This window comes from Neolamprologus brichardi, chromosome 8 (genome assembly GCF_056152115.1).
Source record: "Neolamprologus brichardi isolate AB-2024 chromosome 8, ASM5615211v1, whole genome shotgun sequence".
Classification (NCBI taxonomy): domain Eukaryota; kingdom Metazoa; phylum Chordata; class Actinopteri; order Cichliformes; family Cichlidae; genus Neolamprologus; species Neolamprologus brichardi.
Window position 1 is genome coordinate 4,623,078 of NC_142111.1, and position 23,660 is coordinate 4,646,737.

Sequence of the window (23,660 nt, forward strand, 5' to 3'; positions counted from 1 at the left end):
AAGGTGAGACCTAAAACCTGCAGGGACACCGGCCCTCGGGGCCTGGAGTTGCCCACCCCTGCCTTAGTCTAGAAAGGAAACAGCTGAAAATAACATAATAAAGTCCCATGAGAATTCAGATGGCATTTTTTGTTTGCCATGGAAGAGCCACATTTTTGACCGTTTACCAGTCACAATAGTGAAGAGAGAGCACATGACAACACTCTACTTGCTAAAAGTGCTAAATAACAAAGGAAGATGTGTTATTTTTGCATGTCCCAAATCAAATGTTCAGACTACCAAAATAAAATTGAAAAGTCATGCGTGGAGGAATATATTGTGTGCTGGATCCTTAACTTGTCAGTAAGGTATCTGTAGTAGGCAGGGCATCTGCCCAGATGGCTACTCCTCCCTGAGCCTGGTTTTGTCAGGGCTTACTTCCTGTCAAAAGTAGGGATGGGTACAGGTATCCGGTGCCATGATGGCATAAACGGTAGTAACCAGAGCGAAAAGCAGCGCACATTTCGGTGCTTTATTTTCTTCCTGAGCTGTGATACACTTTAGATTCTAGCCAATCATTTTACGTTTCGAGGATAGTAGGCGGGTCCAGGTACATACGTTCTTTTAGAGCAGAGCTACAGATTAAAAATGACCAAGGCGAAGCGGTCAAAAGTCTGGCTGTACTTCACAGCAAAAGACACAAACTCAGCAGCCTGCAACAAGTGCTTTAAGCTGATACTGTGATACTGTCAAAGGAGGAAACACCTCAAATCCGAGGAAACACCTGGGGATGCATAGCGTTTTTTTTAAAAGCCGAGAAATGCGCCGTATTTGATAGCTTGCTGCGAGACCTCACACCTAGCACATCTACTGTGGTGCCTGTTATCGGACCCGGAGTTAGCAACATCCCCCAAAAACCCAAAGAGAAGAGTCCTGGCCCCTAGCCCTGCCAGTGTAGCAGAAATGATGACGGATGATGATGCAGCAGCAGCCGTTCTTCTCTGGGTGAGTAGCTTAATGTTCGTGTGTAATTTATGTTGAGTAGGCTAACCACGTTATTACATTAATGCATGTAAGGTGAACTAGCAAACCCCGTCGTAGCTACATGCGGCTGTCTTCTTGTTTGATGGCAGATACTCCCTTCACCCTGGCCAAAAAGGCTAAAATGACCAAAGAAAAAGAGGGAAACAGCTAAACATGAGAAGTTTGTGTTTTTTTCCATTGTTTAAGCACTGCTTCCAGCCAAGAATGATACCATATATGCCCCTTAGCTGCAGAAAACGCTAACATTGTTATCTTTTTACAAAAAAAACAGCTGAACATGAGAGGTTTTTGGACAAAGTTTGTGTTCTCCATTCTTTAAGCACTGGTTCGAGCAGCGTTTAAGCACCGGCACCGTTTCAAAAGTACCGGTTTGGTACTGGTATCGGATAAAACCTAAACGATACCCATCCCTAGTCAAAAGGGAGTTTTTCCTTCCCAGTGTCACCAAGTGCTTCCTCGTAAGTTTCACTGCGTAACCCTAACCAAAAACAAATGTAAAGAAAAAGCAAAGAAAATAAATTAAAATGCAAGTAAAACTCAAACTATAAACATAATGGTAAATATATAATGACAGTAAAGGCCTTTTCTATTTTCTATTCTAACACACTGTGTAGTTGTTGCTTTGAGGGGTGAAATGACCTAATCCTTCAAAAATCTCTCACAACCCCCAGATTCAGACTCTCTTGTCCTGTCAAAACTTTTTTGTCTGACATCCGAAACAAACCAGTAGATATTAAACCGCCCAGTAAGAGAAAATGAAAACAATGGAAATTTGTGTCCAAGACCACAAATCTATAGAGAGCAGTTCATAAGTATTTCACATACCGCTGAGACTGTGCTGTTTATAGGGCATGTTTGTGGAGAATTATCTATACCTGCTTTTCTGTGAATATCAGAATTGCTAATCACAGTGACATCGTATTTTGATGAGTCTGTCATGAGCGAGGTGAATTTTGGAAACACCAGATGACAGTTTTGTATTTGGAAGAGATTTACAAGGTTCAAGGAAGCTGTTGCAATATTCAAATTACACCCTGGCATGATCCGCTGACTTCTAGCGACTGCTGCCCTTTTTTCTTAGCATGGTGTGCAGTAACATTTTATTTTTTTGAACACCAATGCTAAGCAGCCCACAAAGTGAAAGCCACAGTCAGGACATTCAGTATAATCCTCAAACAGAGCGTCCAGGGAGTGCCAGTCTCCCATGACTCTTTGTACAGACTCTGCAGTTGTACACAAAGTGTCAAACTGAAATCTTTATCAAGGCTGTAAATCTTGCCCACGTGTTACAAGCCGTCACATGTACGCTACATGTGTTTTCACACATGTAGCGTACATGTTCGCACGTACTGCAGGAACTCTTAACGCTCAGCATCGACAGCGATTCCTTTGAAGTTTGATCCCTTCACTTCAGAAGCAGCGTTCCTTCCCTCACTTCCCCATAATCCACCCACAGACTGCCGTGATCTTTCAAGGCTGTGTGAGTAATTGGCAGGTTCGCGTGTTGTTGGGAGCTGGGTCTGCTAGGTCAGAGCTCAGTACATTAATCTTGGCGTAATGAAGCGATGTAAACCTCACAGGACACTGTAAATCTACAGACGAGAGCGAGGATTACTGCTGCTCGGAGTAGTCGTTTCTTGATGATACACACAAAGGGGGGGGGAATGCATGTGCGAGACACCTAACCTTTTTTTTCGTTCCTGTTTCATCCAATAGCAATGAAAAATATTTGCCTCGCTTCCTGCTCAGTCAATGTGTGCTTATTGATGCTTGAAATGTTAACGGTATCTCTGTGCCCAGCTGGCTCTTTCTATTATGTTTGGGGTTATATCACTTTCTGTGTCACACATCGCTGGTAACACTCTTGCGGAGAATTTTTCAAAACAGTTTGCTCAATAAGAAAACTACCAAACAATGTAAGGTCCAGTACTGTAAAATACAGCATTCATAAATAATGTGGGAAAACTGAAGATGTTTGTCTTGAAGTTGACAAGAGAGGTTTGTTCACAACAGCTGAGCACAGAAACAGGATCAACAGAGGTGTGCACAGCATCGCGCTGCAGAAAATTGAGAGATTTGGCAGTTTGATCCCCTCAGGTTTGCTGGCAAAATGATTAAAGGAACTCCTCGGATTTTTCGAGGAAACCGTACTGTGAGCATGACAGCCAGGGACACGTCGGCAGGGTTTTTGGAGGAGTTCTTGGAAGTGTATTTGAGATATTATTGCTAACATTAAAAAATGCCGTGGGATACATCATTTCCTGATTTTAGCTTTTTTTTAATGTAAATGTGTTGGGACATACATTTCTAAAAGTGGCAGCTTCAAAGCTGAAGAGCGGATTTGTTTGTTTTAAACTCCTAAAGCACACCTATTATGCTCAGCTCAAGCTCCATATTTATTAATAAGTGACTTTTATGTATATATTGTGCTATTCTTAGTTAGTGTGTTATCTGTCTCTGTTAATGTTTGTTTATAATGGAGCACTGTAACGAAAAATAATTTCTCCTAGGGATCAATAAAGTATTCTCATTCTGATATTTGTTTACAGTTTAAAATTTCTCTTATACTGGGCCTTGGTACGGCCTCTCATTTCAGCCTCTCACTAATATCACTCTTTTGCCCCTTTGTACAGTGACTGACTGTACCTGAATGTACTCATAAATATACATTGATTACTTTGTAATTATGTAGCCACCATACATGGACCGAGACAGACATCGCTGCTCCATAATCTAATTATGTTCTATATATGCAGCTAGAGATCGCCCACATATATAGTGTACTAGAGGTGGAGGAGGAAAGAACTGATAGGCGTTCATGTGCTTTGTAGGTAACTTTTAATTTGTGTCTGCACCTTCAGGTTAAAGATATGAGGGACCATACCTGTGTTTTTATCATCTAAGAAAGCGAGAGATAGCATGACCGGCATCTGGATAAAATGTCATCCTCTTCCTCCTCACCTCAAGCCTCACCTCCTGAACAGTAGTCAGGGCTCTAACAGACAGAAATGTGCATAAAATCATTTATTCTCAATATTGCAATTACTAATTGTCAGCAGATGAGATATGTGACCCTGCTGTCTACAGACAGCTGACAAAGAGCTGACTAAACAACATCAGGTAGTTATAAGCTAATGCTATGCCAGCTAATACAGATTAAATTGCCACTTTTAGCCAGAGGTCAGCCGATAGGTGTCCCCCTTCTTACCTTGGGGTGTATCTACCTTCCATTATAAACATGTCACATCATTTTTTCTGCTTGGATGCAGCTTACAAATGTTTTCACTTATTCTTTAGATTTCTTTAAAGTCTCATATTGTGCAAAAGTCTTGAGCAACCCGTAATTTCTCTATATTTCTCATAAGAGAGGCCAGACTTCCACGTAGTTTTTCATTTGTTAAGTTCTCTCCAGGTTTATGAAGGTGTTTCAAAGCTGTTCTTTGGACATTGGCTGCTTTTTAAATCATTTCCAGTTTTGCCCTTTTACCTTGGAGGGGAATTTTTTCAAGCTAAGTGTATTAGACCAGTGTTAACTTGATAGATAAGCGTGGGTGTGTAACTTTTATCAGCTATTTGGGGTTTTTATGGGGGTTGGGCCCTGTCTTTGGAAATCTGCGCAAATAAACAAAGCAACCTCATGGTGCTTTCACAAACACCGGGCATTAGAAGACTACCAAAAAAAAATGCCGTCTGTACTACTATGTGAATTGTTTCAAGGCGGAGAGTACATACTCTCACAGATTAAAAAAAAGACTGATGTTCACATGTCGGAGTTTTCATGAAGGCAGCTCTGCACCGAAAACTGTTTCCGTTGTGACTTGATCTTTCCACCAAGTACAAACTACTCCTACATATTTTTAAGTTACACTATGTTATAAATTCAACAAGATGTCAAAAATTTTGCAGATGTATTAGCAACAGTTATAGTAACATACTCTGCATAATCGCTTTTATTTCATGTTCAGAATCACAGTTCAGCAATAATCATAATCAATGCAAGCATCACTTTCTGTCCAACTTGTTCGGTGTGCACAACCTGCATTTTATTTGCTGCAAACATATATCTATATTAATATTTTATGGAAAGGCTGATTCTGTCATAAAAAAGGAATCCCTGAACAAATTAAAAGGGTATAAATACATAGTGTACCAAGCCTGTAAATGAATGCGCCACCACACTGCTCCCCCTGGTGGATACACAAGGCATTACTGCCGGTTTTCCTAATGGTCACTTAGTGGTGTTATTACTCATGGTTGCATCATCCACGTCACAGGCGGGAGATCTCATTACGGTCATCCATCAGTCGCAGCCTGTTCTTATGGGTGAAATCCAGTACAATGACGGTCTCGCGGTAATACACGTTTCAGCCATGTATTTCAGCCCTGACCATAACCTTATCCCTAACCTAAACCAGCACTTTAATGATGTTAAATAGTGTTTTCCAAAGCGATTTAAGTAAAATGAACGAACATGTGTAGATTGATTCCAGACAGTTCTCATGTTTCCTTGTTTGTCCGATCTCGTCATTTAAGTACGTGTTGGGTGCCCGGACGTGTAATATTTTGGCGATTTGTCACCTAGTGTAAAATACAGCCCGTTCTCACTCCCGAGGCGTAACATGCCGACGTTTTGTCACGTCCCGCGGCGTTCCTGAGGAACGCGAAAGGAGACCTTCGGCGTTCTTATGGTACGTGGGGGGTTATGGCCGAAATCCAGTGCAATGACACTCCCAATAGACGTTCCAGCCCTGTATTCCAGCCCTAAACCTAACCTTATCCCTAGCCCTAACCATAACCTTTTTCCTGACCTTAACCATGACTTTAATTATGTTAAATAGCGTGTTTCTAAGCGATTTGAAGAAAAACAGCGAATATGTGTAGATTGAGTCCATACAGTTCTCACATTTCTTCATTTTTCCGAGGTCGTCATTTAGGAACGTGGTGGGTAGCTGAAAACGTAATATGTTGACGATTTGTCACCTAGCCTAAAATGTGACGCTTTGGGAGTGAGAACGTGTTGGTAAAATATTACGCTTTGGGAGTGAGAAGATGTTGTCAGTCGGCAATCGGTCAGGATTCCACCAGGATCCTTTGTGGTCCTATCAATGATTTTAAATGACTGTATCTGTATGACCAAAAATGTTTTACCAGCCACAGAAAAGAGTTGCTAATAGAGGCTAAGAGCAGCAAACAGTGGCAAAAATAGCAGCGCTTACCAACAGAGAGGTTCAGGTTATCCTCAATAACTTTTTGGTCTTAGTGGACAACAGTGAGCTTTACTGACTTATCAACTCACATTGGACTGCTTCACAAGTTTTACACCCTCCCCTTGGTAAATAGACATGGACACATTTCTATAGTTTTCAGTCATGTGACTGACTCTCTATTCTGGAAGGCAAAAAATTATTCCATCATGATGGATCGTATGGACAGTCTGTAGTATTTTAGGACAAAAGTGTTTTAGGACAATAGGTATTTTAAGACTACATAAAATATCTATCAATGGAGAAAAAATGAAGATATGAAAAGAAACTACAAATTTTAGGTTGGGTTTTCCATATTCAGCCCTGGCAGCTTTGTTTAAATCCATAAAAATGGCGACGTCTCTACCAGAGCTCCAGTTTGACGACGCTAGGTGTATGTTACAGAGAATTGCTCACCTTACTATGCTGTCAGGATGAAAGCTTTCTAAGTATGGACAGCTACTGAATGTAGTGGAGAAGCAGGGATTGGTATGATTTGGCTTGTAAGGCAGGATTAGGAGACGTTAAGGTTCAAATGGTGGCTGGAGGGCAAAGGACTGCAGTACTGACGTCATGTGAAAACTATGGATAGACACATGAGGTCAACAGTGGACTGACATCCTGCACTCACTACAGATGAATGGTGGGAGGGGTAAGAAAACAGAATTAATTTGACTGCAATCTGATATCTACTGACCTCTGGTGGTGAGATTTTACACACTGTACCTTTAAAGCTACCCTCCTTTACGCCAAATTTATTCTGATTTGCTGACTCTCATAAACGTCTGTATCAACCCTTTTCTCTTTGATGGCATACATTGTATGTATGCTAATAAATCAAGAGGAACACATTAATGACAACTAGTGCACTCAGCAGATGATAGATATCCATCTTCTGGGTGCTGATTAATGCTGTGCCAAAGCAGAAGACAAATGCATGACATATTCATCACTTTTATGCCAGGTCACACTGCTCCAATTAAAGGCGCCAGTTGATTTGAAAATCTTTTAATCTGAATAGGGAAACGTGCATGTAACCAAAGACCTTTTTGATTGCTTTTTATTTGCATCACCAGCACAGTTCTCTTCTTTGTTTTTGCAAATTAGTTTATCAGGTTTTGTAAGGTAACACTGTCCTTCATGAAGAATGTTCTCTTCATAGTGTGTTGAGGAAAGACAGCATGCATCTTTTTGTGGATGCTGCCATGAAGGACGTACCGCATTTCACCATTGTGCTGATGAAATTAATTCCCTTTTTATTTGAACACAGTGTAACCTTCGTGTTCTCCTCTTTCAGACAGCACAGATACTTTTAAATGTTACACAAGCTCTCAGATTCTGCTCATAGTTATCCTTAGGCTTAATAGAAGACTCTCACAGTATCTTGTAGTCCTTTAGGATTGTCTGTGAACAGAAAATAAGAAAAGCTAATACAAATCTTGTTATCCTCTGTGGCTCATTATTAAGTATCTACACCCTCTTAAAGATTCACAACCTAAGAAAATGTGTAAGTTGGAAAAAACAGACTGGATTTAGATTTAATCACACAAAAGCCCGTAGAATAGCGGTTAGTAATTACCACGACTGAAATGGTTTTCATAATCACCTGGGCTAATTGGAAACATGAAAGTAGGCCAGCTACACTGCATTACTGTAAATCATTATTGCTTGTGTTAATAATCCTGTTTTCCTATCTCCAAAAGGTATTCATAAACTTTGAAGTGGATGGGACTTTTATTTGATAAAATCAAATAAAAGTAATAAATAAAATATACATCCTGTTTCTGGCAGAGACCACCCGCTAACAAACCTGCTGCTTTTTTATCTTTGGCTGATGAAAAGTTTATATTCATATGGATCCCAATAAAGAGCTTGGATTGCATTGCTCCTTCGGTTTCAAAATCACCCACAATACTTTAATGTGTCTTATCTTTATATATTTGTATGTAGGTACTTCATGAGTTGCTAATTATTGCATCAATGTTATTGGTGGAAGGTTTCGTGTTTTCTAATGCAAACATGGCAGAAGATTTAAAGAAAGAACATTTAAAGAAATCACTGACTTGAATTTTCAATTGATTTTCCAGCTCTTTGGCTTGTTACAAAGTTCAGATGTGTTAATTAGATGTTTCCTTTATTAGATGTTTCCTCTTACCTCCTAAGATGCAGAATATAGCTAGTTATTGTTGTCATCAAGGCTCCAAAATCATCAATCCCTGCAAATAAGTTACACCACAGCAGTTTTTCTATGTGTAAGGGTGATGGACAGACTGAAAGAGCAGGCAAAATTGCAGCAGCAGCATTGGCATTTTAAAGGGAGAGATGGGAAAGTTCAAATCTTAAATAGACCAACAAATAGGGAGAGTGTTTGCTATATGATGTGAGGCTCACTGCCATCAGATTGCTGTCATAAATCATGGACAGAAGACATTCCAACAAGGAAATATCATTATCATTATAAAAATTCAACAAGTGCACCTTGAAAGATAAGGGACAGCAGACGTATGGGAGAAGAGTGGAACTTTTTCCGTATTTGTCAGTATTTAAAATTAAAATTAAAGTGTACATTTTAACAAAATTGCAGTATTTGTACTGTACAAATAACGAGTTCATGCACATTATACTAGACACATGACATCTTTGACATATGAGAGACACCGAATGCCATAGCCACCTATCAAATTAGTTACATTTGATAATGGTGTGAACTAACTTGCAGGTGTCACGACATACACAGCATATCTATGAGGCTGCAGTTGCTTTAAAAAGGATGTGCACCAGGGGTTATCATAACACCTGTCCACCGAAGCGCACATTAGTTTCCAGTGGTTCTCCAGTGTACTGGGTAATCATTACAGTGTACTGTTACTGTCAGTATTTCCAATTATATCGGACAGGATTTGTAGCCAGAGGCAAGCATCAGAGGCGGTCTAGTTTGGTGGTCTCGAACAAAGTCTCTGCTTCTTAAGAATAATATGGTCTTGTTGGCTTTCTTGAAGTGGCTGGCTGAGAATTGGCTCCTCCTAGTCCTGGATTGTGGTCTCAGTCAGAAAAGGTTTGCCCGTTCCTGGTTGAGGATAAACTGCTACTTCAAGCTGTTTATCTGTGTGGTCACAAGTTTGGGCGAGGAAGCAGGAAATTGGCAGATGAATTTGCCCATCACCTTCACTAATCAAACAATCTAGTTTTTGTCCTTTGTGATGTCCTGGTGGATCTACATTTTTATCCTAAGCTATGGGCAGAAACTGCATGCAGAAAAAGTAAGGCTGCAGATCCAGAAACGGAAAGAAGATTCTTTCAAAGTGAGTCTGGGCTCAGCTGTTGTTCCTCAACCTGGAAAAGAGTTAGTAGTTGGGATGGTTCTGCTGTTTGATTTGGATAGAGGCTCGGTGCCCCTTTTTTTTTTTTTTTTTCTTTCAGGGTGTTTTGGATCATGTGAAACAAGGATGTGTTAGATTATGTCTCTCGGCTGGTTTGGGAATGCCTTGATACGCTCAGCTTACTAAAATTTAAAGTTCTTCTCCTTGGTGGCTCACAATAAAGAAGGATTTGCCTATACTAATCACATCTCTCTCTCTCTTCTAGCTGCAGTCATCTTATTTCAGTCAGTTCTACTTGCTCACTTACATTTTCCATTTGCACAAAAAACCTGAAATAATGTGGGATAGAAACATGCTTTTTCTTTGGTATACAAATGGCAACAGTTAAGTATGTAAGAAGATGTAGGAAATTAGATGCTAGTGTGCAGGAGTGAGAAACATTAAGGGCTTTTTAACCAAGCCAGCAAAAAGGGAAGTGACCCCTGACCTGTAATTGGAAGGAGATGGATGGATAGACATAAAAGAAAAGAGAAAAGAGGCAAAGAGGGGACGATCTGGAGGAGGGAGAAGGGGAGGACAAGATGAAGTAAGAGCAGCAACCAACAAATTAATCTTTTCTTTCCCCTTTTCTCCTTCTCAGTGGATTCATTCGTCTCCTCTGTCAGTAGTGTTTATCTCCTATCCATGCCCTCGATCAGTCCTATCTCCTCTGAACGACCTGTTTTTCCTCCTCATCCTCTCCTGTTTTGAATTTCTTCACCACTCTTTGCTCTATTTCCATCTCCAGGCATGGCTGACAGAGATTCATGAATACGCCCAGCAGGATGTGGTCGTCATGCTGCTGGGCAACAAGGTGAGACCTTGTTGCCAACACTGGGAGATAGATGGACAGATGGATTCATAGAGGGTGGGAAGAAGGGATCACAGGAGGTATAGTAGGGCTTTGAGCCAGAGTGTAATGGATATGCACAAAAGCAGGGGAAAAGCAGATTATTTCATTTTTTATAGAAATGATTTTCCGATGTCACAATTTTTCAGTGGTTACATCATTATGTCAGAACAAAGCAAAACAATGCACATTATTGAAGCTTAACTAATCAATAGTTCACATTAATACCAGCAACTAATCAAGTCGCTTTGAGCGTGACATTAAGTGGTTGCTCATATTGATGAATGGAAAGATTTACAGCTTTAATGAGCTTTTTAGCATTGTTTGATTTTAGCCTTCAAATTTATGGTTTTACTATCTGGAGCTGCTGTACACAGTGGAACACTGGAACACTTAACAACTAGCAAAGCTAGACATTTAACATAACCAGCCAGACAAATAAAATGTTTTGCTCAGGAGTTAGTGGCAACAGTGAACGCTTCAAGAAGAGTTAGTTAATATATTCATATTCTTTCTTCTGCAGTCACACAAGAGAAAACAGTAGTTGCAGACTGTAACATGACCAACTAACTAACTTGTGATCTCATTGGTTTGAAATGGTTGCATTGAAGAAACAATGCACTGTCTGTTGCAGGCTTCAAACTGACTTTGGTGTGTCAAAGCAGCAATAAAATGGCAATAGGATGGAGTCAGTCTGCAATAAGTTTGTCATTGAATGGGGTCACGTTGGCAGTTACCCTCAATCTGTTTAAACCATTAACTTTGATAAACTGACAAGAATTGCAAATCTGTTACCAACTAAATGCACAAAAATTCCCATTAAACAGAAATTCACATTAACTACTTACATTTAGAGTCTAGACAGAACCTCATAGATTTGAAACAAGAATTCATAAATTCTTCCACAAATAGTAATGTAGTTGCTGCAGGGTAGCAATTTAACTGCAATATGCGCACAGCAACCTTGCGATTATAAAGTGATATAACCAGAACACAACCTGTTTAATCAACCTTATTGCAAAGACATGCATTACAGATGGGTTGTGCTTATCGGCGCAGACTGACTCAGATTGCAACGTATAAATTAGATGGCAGTGATTTGCAAACCTTGGCTAATCTGTCTTAGAGGGATTTCAGTCAATCTGAGTCAGACAGGTTGCCTCCCACTCCTGCCTCGTATTTAAAAGTGATCACTCTGAGGTTGATGGTTGCATCATCAACATCTGGGCAACCAGTTATTAGCTGCAAGGACTTGCAGTGAGCCTCCAACAGCAAAAACACCCAAACAACTACCAATTTTTTGCTAAATTGCAAGCTTATTGTCCCGTTTTTACTGTAGCATGACTAAGGCTTACAGTAGTCACAATCCTAAATTAATGCCAAGTATCTTTTTCTGTTCAGTATCTAATTGTTCAGTAACATACTTGCTGTAGACTTAGTTTTTAGACTGTAAATTCCACTTTTATCAGCTGTATTTACAGTAATAGCATTTTCTGTAAACCCTAGAATAATTAAGCTAGCAGAAAGCTAGCTACTAGCCAATACTGAAAGTTGAATATTATATATTAAATAGCCATGAAGTTGCTAAAAAATAAAAGAATATAATGTAAATAAAAGCTTTATGTTCAGAGATGTGTATTCACACAATTAATAAACCTAATTTTTCTTCCACTTAGGTCATTGTGTTCTCATACCGACTTGCTAATATGGTAACTAGATTAGCAGAGCTAACGAAATAGCAACAGTCCTAAATAAATTGTGCTTGTTATAGAGTTGCTAGCTTCAAGCATCTAAAACGAGGAGGGTCACAGTCTCTTTATTTTTTATGCTTATTAAAAAACATATTTTGTCATTAGGACCAACTACACTAAAGACACTGTGAGAAGAATATAAGTGACAGTTTCTGATTCTGTGCTGTCTGTCCCATATGTTTTAGGCTGACGTGACACATGACAGGGTGGTGAAGCGAGAAGAGGGGGAGAAACTGGCAAAGGTGAGCTTTCTATAACACAAACTTGTGCCCATACACATAGCACACATAACGTTTGACACATGTAACAAGAATAAAAAAATACTTACTATACTTAATCCGCTCATGCAGCAAAGTTGACCCTGAAATTCTCTCCCCCTACACCCACCCCGTATGGCTTGTGCGTCTTGATTAGTGTGTGCAATTATGAATTCATACAGGCACATAATGTTGTTATTGTTTGGAATAAATGACGGGGGCTTGCTAACTTAATTTTCCAGGCCGTTTCGCTCAGATAAGCTCTGAGAGGCGTGTTAGAGAAGGCTAAATATGAAGTGGTATGGAGTAGTGTGGCAGACGCACAGCAGCTGTCAAGGTAACAAACTCAGCAGGAATATTGAGATATTCACATGTACACGGAATGAGATTGCTTCACCTGGGAGCATCTCTCATCGACCACATTCTGCGTTCTCGCTCTTTTTCCAAATTACAACAAAATGACAAGAAAATTAGTTTTGAAAGCCAGGAACCTCAGAAGCCATCGCAAGTATTTTTGAAATATTAGTATTGATCATCTCTCCCCAGGTCTTATAAACCCCTCGGCAAGAATATGCTTCCAATCTTAAATTAATCATAAGTCTAATTTTTCTGCAATTTAGGTCGTTATGTCCTCACAGTAAAAGACAGACAAGTGGCATGGCCACACACACACACACACACACACACACACCTGACAAGATATTTTTCTGTATGCAGGAATTTGGAGTGCCGTTTATGGAGACAAGTGCAAAATCTGGACTGAATGTCGAGCTGGCATTCACTGCTGTGGCCAGGTGAGTCTCAGCACAACAGCACAAATATTAGATCCCAGAGGGAGATTAGATGTGATCATAAAGCAACCATATGCAACTTAAGGAGTAGCGTTTGCTCATTTGACTACACCAGGGGTCGGCAACCTGCGGCTCCAGAGCTGCATGCGGCTCTTTAGTCCTTTTAGTGCGGCTCCGCGTGGTTTGGGAAAATAATAATTTTTTTTTAAGTAATTAGCTGAAGTGTATTTTATTGTTAGCTCTTTTTTTTAACTTGTAGTTCTAAATTGGAAGATTGTGATATTAAAATATAAAAATAAAATATATTCTATTATTTTTTTAATCGTTCAAAATAAGCGTCACACTTGCGGAAGCCGATATACCCGTCGAAACGCCGTGCCTTTATCGAGACTTTCAACCCCAGGTAAGCGAATTATGGATCTTCGGATCCACATTATGTCAGCAGCTGTTCTCCACCGTGAACTTTGTTAAAAACAAACACCGCTCACGCCTCACAGATGACAGCTTACAGTCCTGCGTAAAGATGAAAGTGACTTCGTACAGCCCCGATTTGCAGACGCTGTGCGCAGAGGATCAGGAGCGGAAGTCACATTGTAAACATATCACGGCAGACCCGACAATGTTTGCATGATGCTCAGGTGCGTCCGCCTCCCCTGCAGCGGTGCTGCAGACCACGCCCCGCCACACACATTAACCAGGTAAAATACATATTTAGGCTGAATTTTGCAAATATCTATTTTTCATTTTTTTAGCAGCATAGTGCTTTTTTTCCAATTATTTTTTTAAAAGTCAGGTCAAGGCTCCAAAAGCCCAAAGGCGATATAAGGGTGGCGCTCACAACAGTTTTTGTTTGCTACATGGATCATTTTAGTTCAGCTGGGTGTCTTTTTGTTATATTTCTTTAAGAGTTCAAAATGTGTTAATAACATAAATAAAATGTAATTTTCGCTGTAGCGCTTCATGGATTTAAGCAACACACCTTAGTTGTTTACACAAAGCATAAAGGTAAAAAAAACAATGTATACAGTGTTATCTTCATTTTAGATGTCAAAAAGTATTTGCAGCTCCCAGTGTTTTCTTTTGCGTGGAAATCGCGTCCAAATGGCTTTGTTGGGTTCCAGCTTTGATTCGAGTCCAGCTGTGGTGATATCAGTTGATTGTACATGACTTGGTATCCTGTGTATATAAGATCCCATAGATGGATGTCACAGCACAAACCTAAGTCACCAAGTCCGAGGAATTCTCTGTACAAACCTGAGACAGGATTGCACCGAGGCACCGATTTTGGGAATGGTATCAAAACATTTCTGCAACGCTAAAGGTCCCGATGAGCACAGTGGCCTCTATTTTTTGTAAATGGAAGCACTTTGGAAGTTTCATATAGGGCATTAATGTTAGAAAATATGGAACAAGTGAAACGCTGTTGTTACAGCCTGGCTCCAAATCTGCAACGTAAATATGGAGACTAACACATTTTACAAAGATTAGGTTTTATTTTAAATTATATAATATGTTAGCTAACATAGTTGGTTCCACTTAGACAAAGACTGGTGTGCCTCCTCAAAAGCCTGCAAACAGCTGAACGCTCTTGCACTGCCACTGCAAAGAGAATAGGGGTTGCAGAGGGTGTAATGCTGAGAATACTTTCTGGATGCAGTGCATCCCAAAAAGAACGCAGTCCTTAAGTTAAAGGGGGGTCCAGCCCAGTACTAGGATGATGTAACTAATGAAACAGGCAGGGAATGCATGGTGAGTGAATTTGTATAATTACTACTTTTTGGGATAATATCAATGGAAGATTCAAAAAGAAATGCTGTCATGCAGTGTACATCTGGACAGATGTATCCACGAGAAGCACTGCCTGACAAATGTTGCTCATTTGTTTTATGAACACATTTTCATGCTATATTTGGAACTAGAAAGCTAAAAAAAGAAATATCTAAAGTAAAGCGTTTCGACACAGACACAAATGACATATTCATCTATAAGATCAGATATAACATGAGTGTCTTTTCTCTTAACATGAACTTTAATAGAAATAATAACGTTGACAATAGTATTTTGATTGTGTTTCTGACAAATGTGTGGTGTCGGACAGTGTGTGGGAGCTGTTTCACATTTATAGTCTTGTTATGGTAACAGACTGGCACAGAGGGCTGATGCCAAGAATAGAGTAGCACAGTCTGGCACACAATCACACTGCAAACAGAATATGAAATTAAATATTTTCTCGTTGTTGTCTTCCAGCTCATGTGAACACCTTCTCGGTTTTTTTCATCCCTCTGCTTCTCTCGTCTCTCTCCGAACCCCTCCGTCATCGCTGACTCACCTCATCTCTCATCTCTGCCCTATGCTTTGATTTGTTCCACTCCAGTGAGCCTTTACTTGCACAAAACACAAATTCAAAAGGCAATGAAACCAGGTAACCAAACAGTACATGTTTGGCATTGAGACAGAGTGCAGGAGTGACATCGACAAATGACCCACTGACAGAAGTGATCTATAACATTTTTTGTTTTTGTTATTTATGGCAAAGGCTCCTTCAGCTCTTTTTATTACTAATCTGATCAATATTTTGTTGTCGGTTTTGTTTCTTTGGAAAGTCAAAAAACGGTCGAGAAATGACACTTGGTGGTCATCTGTAATTCAGTGTTTATGGCATGGCATTTAATAAGAAAACAGTTGTATTTATACAGGGTCAAATCACAATAACAGTTGCCTCAGGGAGCTGGACTGCTAATCTGGGATTTCCCAGTGGGTCAATGTGCTTGTAGGTCGATGGGTCAATATAATTCTTACTTTATGCTTTGCCGATTATACAGGCCCGCTTGAAGTGCCGCTGCGCACTGGACCTACCAGCACAGACAGCAGCCCATTGGTTCATGTTTTTTTACTGACGCTGGATTGTCCAATCAAAACTTTTAATGCAATTTGCCTCACTTAACTATGGAAACCTGTTTCCGCCACAAAAACAAAGTATCCCTAACTCAAAATTTCGACTTATTAACTCAAAATATTGAGAAAAGTAACTCGAATTTTGAGTTAGCTCTGCCAATCAGTCATCTACATGAATGATGTAATTTCCTTGTTACCCAGAAGCTGGAGCCCTCAGCTACATGTGCTACAGCTAAGCTACCAGTATTACAGCCAGTCATGAATGCACAAATTTTCAGCGTGGCTTCACAATTGATGAAATCCCCGTGTTATTAGCTGAATCACATGGCGTTACTATCAGCAAACGTACTCTCGAAAGCGTGTACATTGAGTGTACATTCCTCTGCGCCGTATCCTTCCGGGTAACATGAAAATGGCATCATTCACATAGAACAGATTGGCAGAGCTAACTCAAAATTTCGACTTATTAACTCGAAATTTTGAGTTATGATACTTTATTTTGTGTGTGTGGCAGAAACTCTGCACCTTGTGGAGCAGAGTTTAGTGAGGAAGAAGCGGTTGATAAAGATGGACAAATAAAAGTGAAATGATGGAGCTGAAAAGCTGAGAGAGAATTGTATTGTATCTTTATTTATTTCAGACATATACAGAAAAAAAAACAATATATACACAAGTACACATACTTGCATGTACAAATATGAATATATATGTAAATACACACACGTATGTGCTCAGATAAAACAAAAAAAGAAAATAAATAAAATAAAACAGAGTCTAAATGACATGAAATGACAATTATTAGGTCTGAAATGGAGTAGGAAGAAGTATAACATACTTATTAATCCCTACCCCATGCTCAACATTCTATTGAATCCCACTATTCTCATATTTAATTCATACTTACATAAAAATGATCGGCTACATAACTGATAGAATAACAAAGAAACTAGAAATAGATGCAGCCTAATGTCTTCAAATTAACCAGCACAGCCAACAGTAGTACCAGCAACAACTACTAACAAGCCCTTGCAATCACAGGAGGCTCCTGTTGCTAGAACTAGTCGTGAAGAGGTTCACCAGATATTTTTTCTGGATGAGGTGTTGTTGGCCGGCAGTGTTGGGATGGTTACTTTTAAAATGTATTCCATTACAGAATACAGAATACATGCCCCAAAATGTATTCTGTAATGTATTCCGTTACGTTACTCAATGAGAGTAACGTATTCTGAATACTTTGGATTACTTAATATATTATCGTGCTTTTTACAACTACGTGAATGTACTATTGCTGTGATTTATTACTGTTACTGAAGGTCCGAACCGTAGTAAAGGGACCTCTGGCTAATACGGCGGGTTCCGTGTTGGGCTCGTAGCCGAAAAATAGCTTTACTTTGTTGTCTGGGTCAACTTTGCTTGCGTGAGACAGAAAGAGGCGTTGAAAGGCTGCTCCAACAGAACTTATTGTTTCGGAGGAAAACACGAACAAAGTGTACAGTCGAGTCTTAATAGCGTACTTACAACTGGGCTCGTCAGGCACTCTTCTTGGTTGCAGTGGTTATTATTATATTTACATGCTTCCAGCTCCCGTTTTTGCCCGACGATAACTCGTACTTTTCGACTCTCCTTTTTCTCCCTCCTCGCGCTCACAGACACATAACGTGTATGGCAGTCCATTCTCCCTGCAGCACGGACTACACTGCCCATGAGGCTACATTCTTTAGAGCTATACCTGTAGCATTCTGCCTATTAGCTTAGCACAACAACAAACACCCAGGAAACACGCAGAGCGAGAGCGTTTCCCTGTAACCATGGCAACCGTAACGCTGCCACCTGGAACTACAGAACATAGCTGTCAAACAAAACCAAAACAGTCGTGACCCGCCACAATATGAAACAGGAAAGTACCGCCGTGTAATCCATTTATTTCAACAAAGTAACTGTATTCTAAATACCACCTTTTAAACGGTAACTGTAACGGAATACAGTTACTCATATTTTGTATTTTAAATACGTAACGGCGGTACATGTATTCCGTTACTCCCCAACACTGTTGGCCGGATACTTGAAGTGAAACCACCTCTGTGTAATCCCTAAAACATGAGCGCAGTGCTCCAAAGCAGGAACATGGGCTCTGTGGGAGTCAGGGTAGAGCATTATTCAGGGGTGAAGAAGAAAAGAGAACAAAATGAATTTATATATATATGAAAATTAGGTTTACTGCACTTTAACCACTTTCAGTGCCTGTTTAGTTCTATATGAGTCTTTATGTCTCTCTGTCTCAGGGAACTGAAGCACAGGACCATGAAGGAACCCGATGAGCCAAAGTTTCAGCTGCAGGAGTACGTCGACAAAGAAATGAGGACCGCTGGCTGCTGCCGCTCATAGACCACATCCTACTTGTGTGCGTGTGTGTGCGTGTGTGTATTTGTGCAAGAGAGAAAGACAGCAGGAGCACTCTCTTACACTATGTAATAAGTTTGAGTTGGTGTACCTGGAAATGGCCTGAAATTCTCAATGTTTATATTTCTCTGCGGCCAATACGCTCTCTCTCCCGACCCACCTTCCCTCTGCGACTGTGAATGTAATATAATTCCTGTCTCCAAGCTTGCACATACACATGCATGTCTGCGCACAGACGCCATGTTTGTAATCCCGTTTAATCCATTCTGTGCCAGTTTCCATGAGTGATGTAAATATTTTAAATGTAATTCTAATTTTGTGCTCTGGAAGCTTTGTTGTTTATAGATGCCTGTCTTATTAAAAGAAACTCTACAGACGTAACAAGGCTGAATATTAAATCAGTCTGACTAGAATAACAGAAACCAATTTGTACAAACCACCATTGCACATAATGTAAGCTGTCATTCTGCACTACAGTACATGCTGTTTATGTACAGGATACCATATAATAACGGTTTTAATAACACTGATGTGTCTGTGACCCACTCGAGCTAGCGACCTTTTGTACACCGTTTAAGTTTGATGTTAGAACTGTGTGATATATTTCTAACATGAATAAATCTCCAGCGGTGATAAATGTATACAACAACACAATCAGCAAAGGACAGCAGACCTACAATGGGACATGTATCTTCCTGAGAAATGATGGAGTTGTTCCAGAAAAATCATTTTCTAGATGTTGATCTGTTTTCAGGAAATTAAAGAAAAGGACAAATGCTTTTTGCAACAAAAAACAACCGCATTTGTGTGAAGTCTGCTGTTAACCTGCATAGCAAAAAGAAAACATTACAAAAAACAGTTGAATATTGTGTGTGAAAAGCGTATTTGCCATCGCATATTTCTTCCCCGAACCTTGAACGGGACCTTACACATATAGTTTTGTGCAAAAGCCTTGATGCACCACTCAATTCTTTACATTTTGTTAGGAAAATGTGAAACAGCTGCAATGATTTATTGAAATGTGTGCAAAGATGCATGGAAATATATCAACACATAAGGCAAAAACAGAGTTTGTGAAATTCCCAGCAGCATATTTGATATGACTCTTTCTTGTAATTTCTTTAAATAATCTTCTCTGATAGTTCTTCAGGTTTTTTTGAAGGACAAATGTTGGCTGCCTTTTGTTCCCACGTTGATGATCCCACATTGCTTCAGTGATGTTGAGGCCTGTCCATGACTGATAGCATTCTACTGTTGTTGTTCTGTCCCAGTATGCCTTTACTGCACGGGCAGTGTGTTTGGGATCATTGGCATGCTCAAAAACTAAGCTGTTGCCAATCAGACACTTTCCAGATGAAGTAGCACATGATTGTGGTACTTTTCTTTATTCTTAACTCATAATTCCACCAGTTTTAACAAGGACAGCATCAAGCAATGCAATTGTACCTCTATCCTGACCTTCTCCATAAGTATTGATAATGAAGTTTCAATTTTGGATTATGTCTCCTTAAAACCCATTGCCAGTCCTTTAAATCGACTTCTTTACAGCCACCCTGTTTCTACTAGTGAGTGTAAGTAAGTGCCTGAAGATGCAATTTAAAATAAGTTATTTGCTGAGTGATGTCTGTTATGTGTAGACAAAACACTAATTGATCCCTTGAGTTTTGGTGCCTTTTTGTTTTTGTTTTTATCTCTGATTCATAGGTCAGTGTTGGGTGGCTTAACAAACCAAAAAACAGTATTTGTCAGAAAAATTGCCAATTACAAGGATGGGACTGAAAATGAGTGAACAAGCAGCCAATGTCCAGAAAAAAATTAGAAATACATTTTGAAACCCGGTTGCTCAAGAACACTTTAAAAAGTGGAAACAAAATATGAAGAAATGAGGAGTGGCTCAAGACTTTTGTAAAGCTACTGTAAGAACATCCATGAATTAAAATGTAGAGATCTGGAATTGGTCCCGTGTAACTCAGACTCCTCTCATGGAGTTTTATGAATCTTTGTATCATATGTCCAGGTCTTCATCAGCCAAAGGAAATGATCACAGCGATAGACCCAACTTAAAAACAATATATAGATTTTGATGTTTTATTCTATTTATTTATGAAAAACTTAAAAACGTGGTTGCAAGTTTTAAACATAGATTTTCTTTAGTGAGCCTTTCTGATTTGAAAATACATATCGCTGTTGAGAGAAAAGCTTTTCATTGCCCGTATTTTTTTCCACAAAAACACAACATCATGGGGTCAGATATATAAAACTGAATACTCATGACTAAAGCTGTTTGTATGCACAAAGGAAGGTTAGGGAAAATGTGCACATTCTTTTTTTGTCAAATATATAAAACTGCATTGTTGTTGTTTTTCTTTCTCTTTTTTTGGTTTATTAAAGCTCAATTTTTTCCATTCCTATTATTACAAATTAGTGGAAGTACACACTCCCTTGTTATGGTATCATTACAACATGAGCAAACAAGAACCACAGCTTTACTAAGTATATAACTGGGAAGGTCATTGGAGAGCGGGAGAAAGGGAAATGTGTAATTGTTGATCTCAGGTTCATGATCAGGAGAAAAACTAGTAAGGAAAGAAGCAGTGGAGGCTACTAACTATATAAATTCAAAGAAAAGCACCACGTCAGAAATGCTGTACTACAAGGGCATCAGTTCTTGCAAGAAAAACACATTTATATGCGGAGCCACATCTTTTTATAGCTCCGACAATTACCATAAGTAATAAAAAAAAGGCTTGGTGAAATTTAGTGCACATCAAATTATTGTCACTGAAGTCTATGAGTAGCGAACTGTTGTGTTGTCAAGTTTTCCTGACCTTTTTCTCCACACTATCACGTGGGGCTCCGCTCTAACACAAACCATACCACTTTATGTGTGGCGAAAACCGTATACGTGTTTTTTAATGCACACATTCTGTTTATACATCCAGCCCCTGCTTTCATTTTACCACATTGCACAAAATTTTCAAAGCAAAATGAACTTACAGCAGAGTCGTATAATCTAGAACAGTGAACCGCAGGGGAGCGTTTAAATCTTCGAGGACAGCTTGCTTACGTTTTTTCTATTTTCTCTGCAGTTATTGGTAGAAAGCCATTATTTTTCCAGGTGTTTTATCAAAGATGGTTTCATACAGATTTCTGCCAATGTTGTAAACTCTATCAACTAGTACTATAAAGCATAAGTAAGGATTTTACAGTGAAGCATACATTTTTAGAATGAATCAGTTCTCATGAATTTATTGTTAACTTGTAATCTGTATACTGTATCTTAACTGAGGTTATTTGTATTGTATCGATCTTTTGTGTTGACTAATAAAGAATCTATCATAAAAATGAATGCATTTTTTGTGGATCTTTAGCTCCATCATCTGGTACTAACCTGTGATTACATTTGCTGTAACCAACTGTTTTTACCTACGCCAAGGAGGTTCTGTTTTTGGTAGCATTTTGTGTATTTGTGCGGGTTTTGTTTTGAATTAATTCTGGTAAAACTTTGTAGGGGTGTAGTGAGGGTGTTAACAAGCCATTAAAAATTGTCTTACATCCACCAAAGTCTTTAAATGGTAAATGGCCTGTATTTGTATAGTGCTTTACTTGTCCCTAAGGACCCCAAAGCGCTTTACACATCTAGTCATCCACCCATTCACACACTGGTGATGGCAAGCTACATTGTAGCCACAGCCACCCTGGGGCGCACTGACAGAGGCGAGGCTGCCGGACACTGGCGCCACCGGACCCTCTGACCACCACCAGTAGGCAACGGGTGAAGTGTCTTGCCCAAGGACACAACGACCGAGACTGTCCAAGCCGGGGCTCAAACCAGCAACCTTCCGATTACAAGGTGAACTCCCAACTCTTGAGCCACGATCGCCCCTTAACTTATTGATTTATTGGTGAAAAAAAATGACAAAAAATGGGGATTACAGTTTACATCCAAATATCATGTCATATTTGACCTCTGACCTCACTGTTACATTTTCCATCTGCCTTTCTCATAATTTGCCTGCTAACTTTTCAGGCTAGAATGAACTATTAACTTTTGGGGTAACAGGCTAAAAACACAGTAATAGGTCAGTGAAGGTCCTCATTTAAAGAGTTATCGTTTTTATATTGAGGTTAAACAACAGAAGTGATTAAATATTTCACAAACAAGGTTGTGAATACATTTAAAGTAGGGGTGTCCAACTCCAGGCAGGGCTGGATTGGCCATCGGGCATTTGCCCGCTGGGCCGCTCGTGATTTTTTGTTTTTATGGGCCAATGGGGTTTTATTTATTTTCTTTTTTTAACGGTATAAATGAAAGGTGGTGGATTGGCCAGTTGGTCATGATCAACTCTGGGCTGGACCAATTACAGCCGAGGTCGAACTTTAAAGTTGAGATGAAAATTCCTCTTCAGCTAGAAAGTTGCTAACTCAGTCATGTAATTGATCAATGATCAGCTGATAGGCTTTTCTCTCTGCGCCAGAAAGAAGAAACCAGCGGAGGTCGCGTTAAACAACAGCAGCACGTTTAAGCTTGATCAGCTGTTGTTAGAATTTATTTAATATTACTTTCTAGTATCAGCTGATGTTTGTTGGAGCCACAGCTGTAAAAGCTGCTGGTCATGATGTCAGTTTGGATATGTGGTGAGAGGGAAACGTGAAGATGAAACCAGGAGATGTCCTTACTGAATCATCAGAGCTGAACAGGTGATGGAGAAACAGGTTTACCTTTGAGGTGACATGAATGAGTTGTAGGGAAGTTATGAACTGAGACAAATAACACCAGGATCATTTTCTAAGTAGCTGACAGCTGGTAACTGTGCAGGGGCGGATCTAGCAAAGTTTTGCCAGGGGGCCAGGTAGGGCATTAACAGGGGAAGGGGGGCACAAAGAAATACTTTTCTTTCTTATTCTCATTTAAAATGTCTAACTTTTATTAAATAATTATCTGAATCTTACAACCAAAGTTTTTATCTGATGTAAAATGTATAGAAATCCATTATTGTATTCAGTAAATATTAAGTCTAGTTTATACCCTAGTAACTTATATTATTCTTACTTTTGGGAAGATACCATCTGTGCAGTCTGCAATTCTGT

At 39.5% G+C, this 23,660-nt stretch overlaps 1 protein-coding gene across 2 annotated transcripts in view; it reads left to right on the forward strand.

Moving 5' to 3' along the window:
* Positions 1-21,899, forward strand: part of rab26 (RAB26, member RAS oncogene family) — a 122,850-nt gene extending 100,951 nt beyond the window's left edge. The window contains exons 6-9 of one of the 2 annotated variants that reach the window (XM_087845302.1): positions 10,374-10,439; positions 12,412-12,468; positions 13,201-13,277; positions 15,522-16,316. In XM_087845302.1, coding sequence (XP_087701428.1) covers positions 10,374-10,439; positions 12,412-12,468; positions 13,201-13,277; positions 15,522-15,633 — 312 coding nt within the window. In that variant the 3' untranslated portion in view covers positions 15,634-16,316. Of the gene's footprint in view, positions 1-10,373; positions 10,440-12,411; positions 12,469-13,200; positions 13,278-15,521; positions 16,317-18,451 lie in introns of those variants that run through there. The other variant, XM_087845301.1, reaches the window with a different exon arrangement.
* Positions 21,900-23,660: the final 1,761 nt, after the last annotated feature.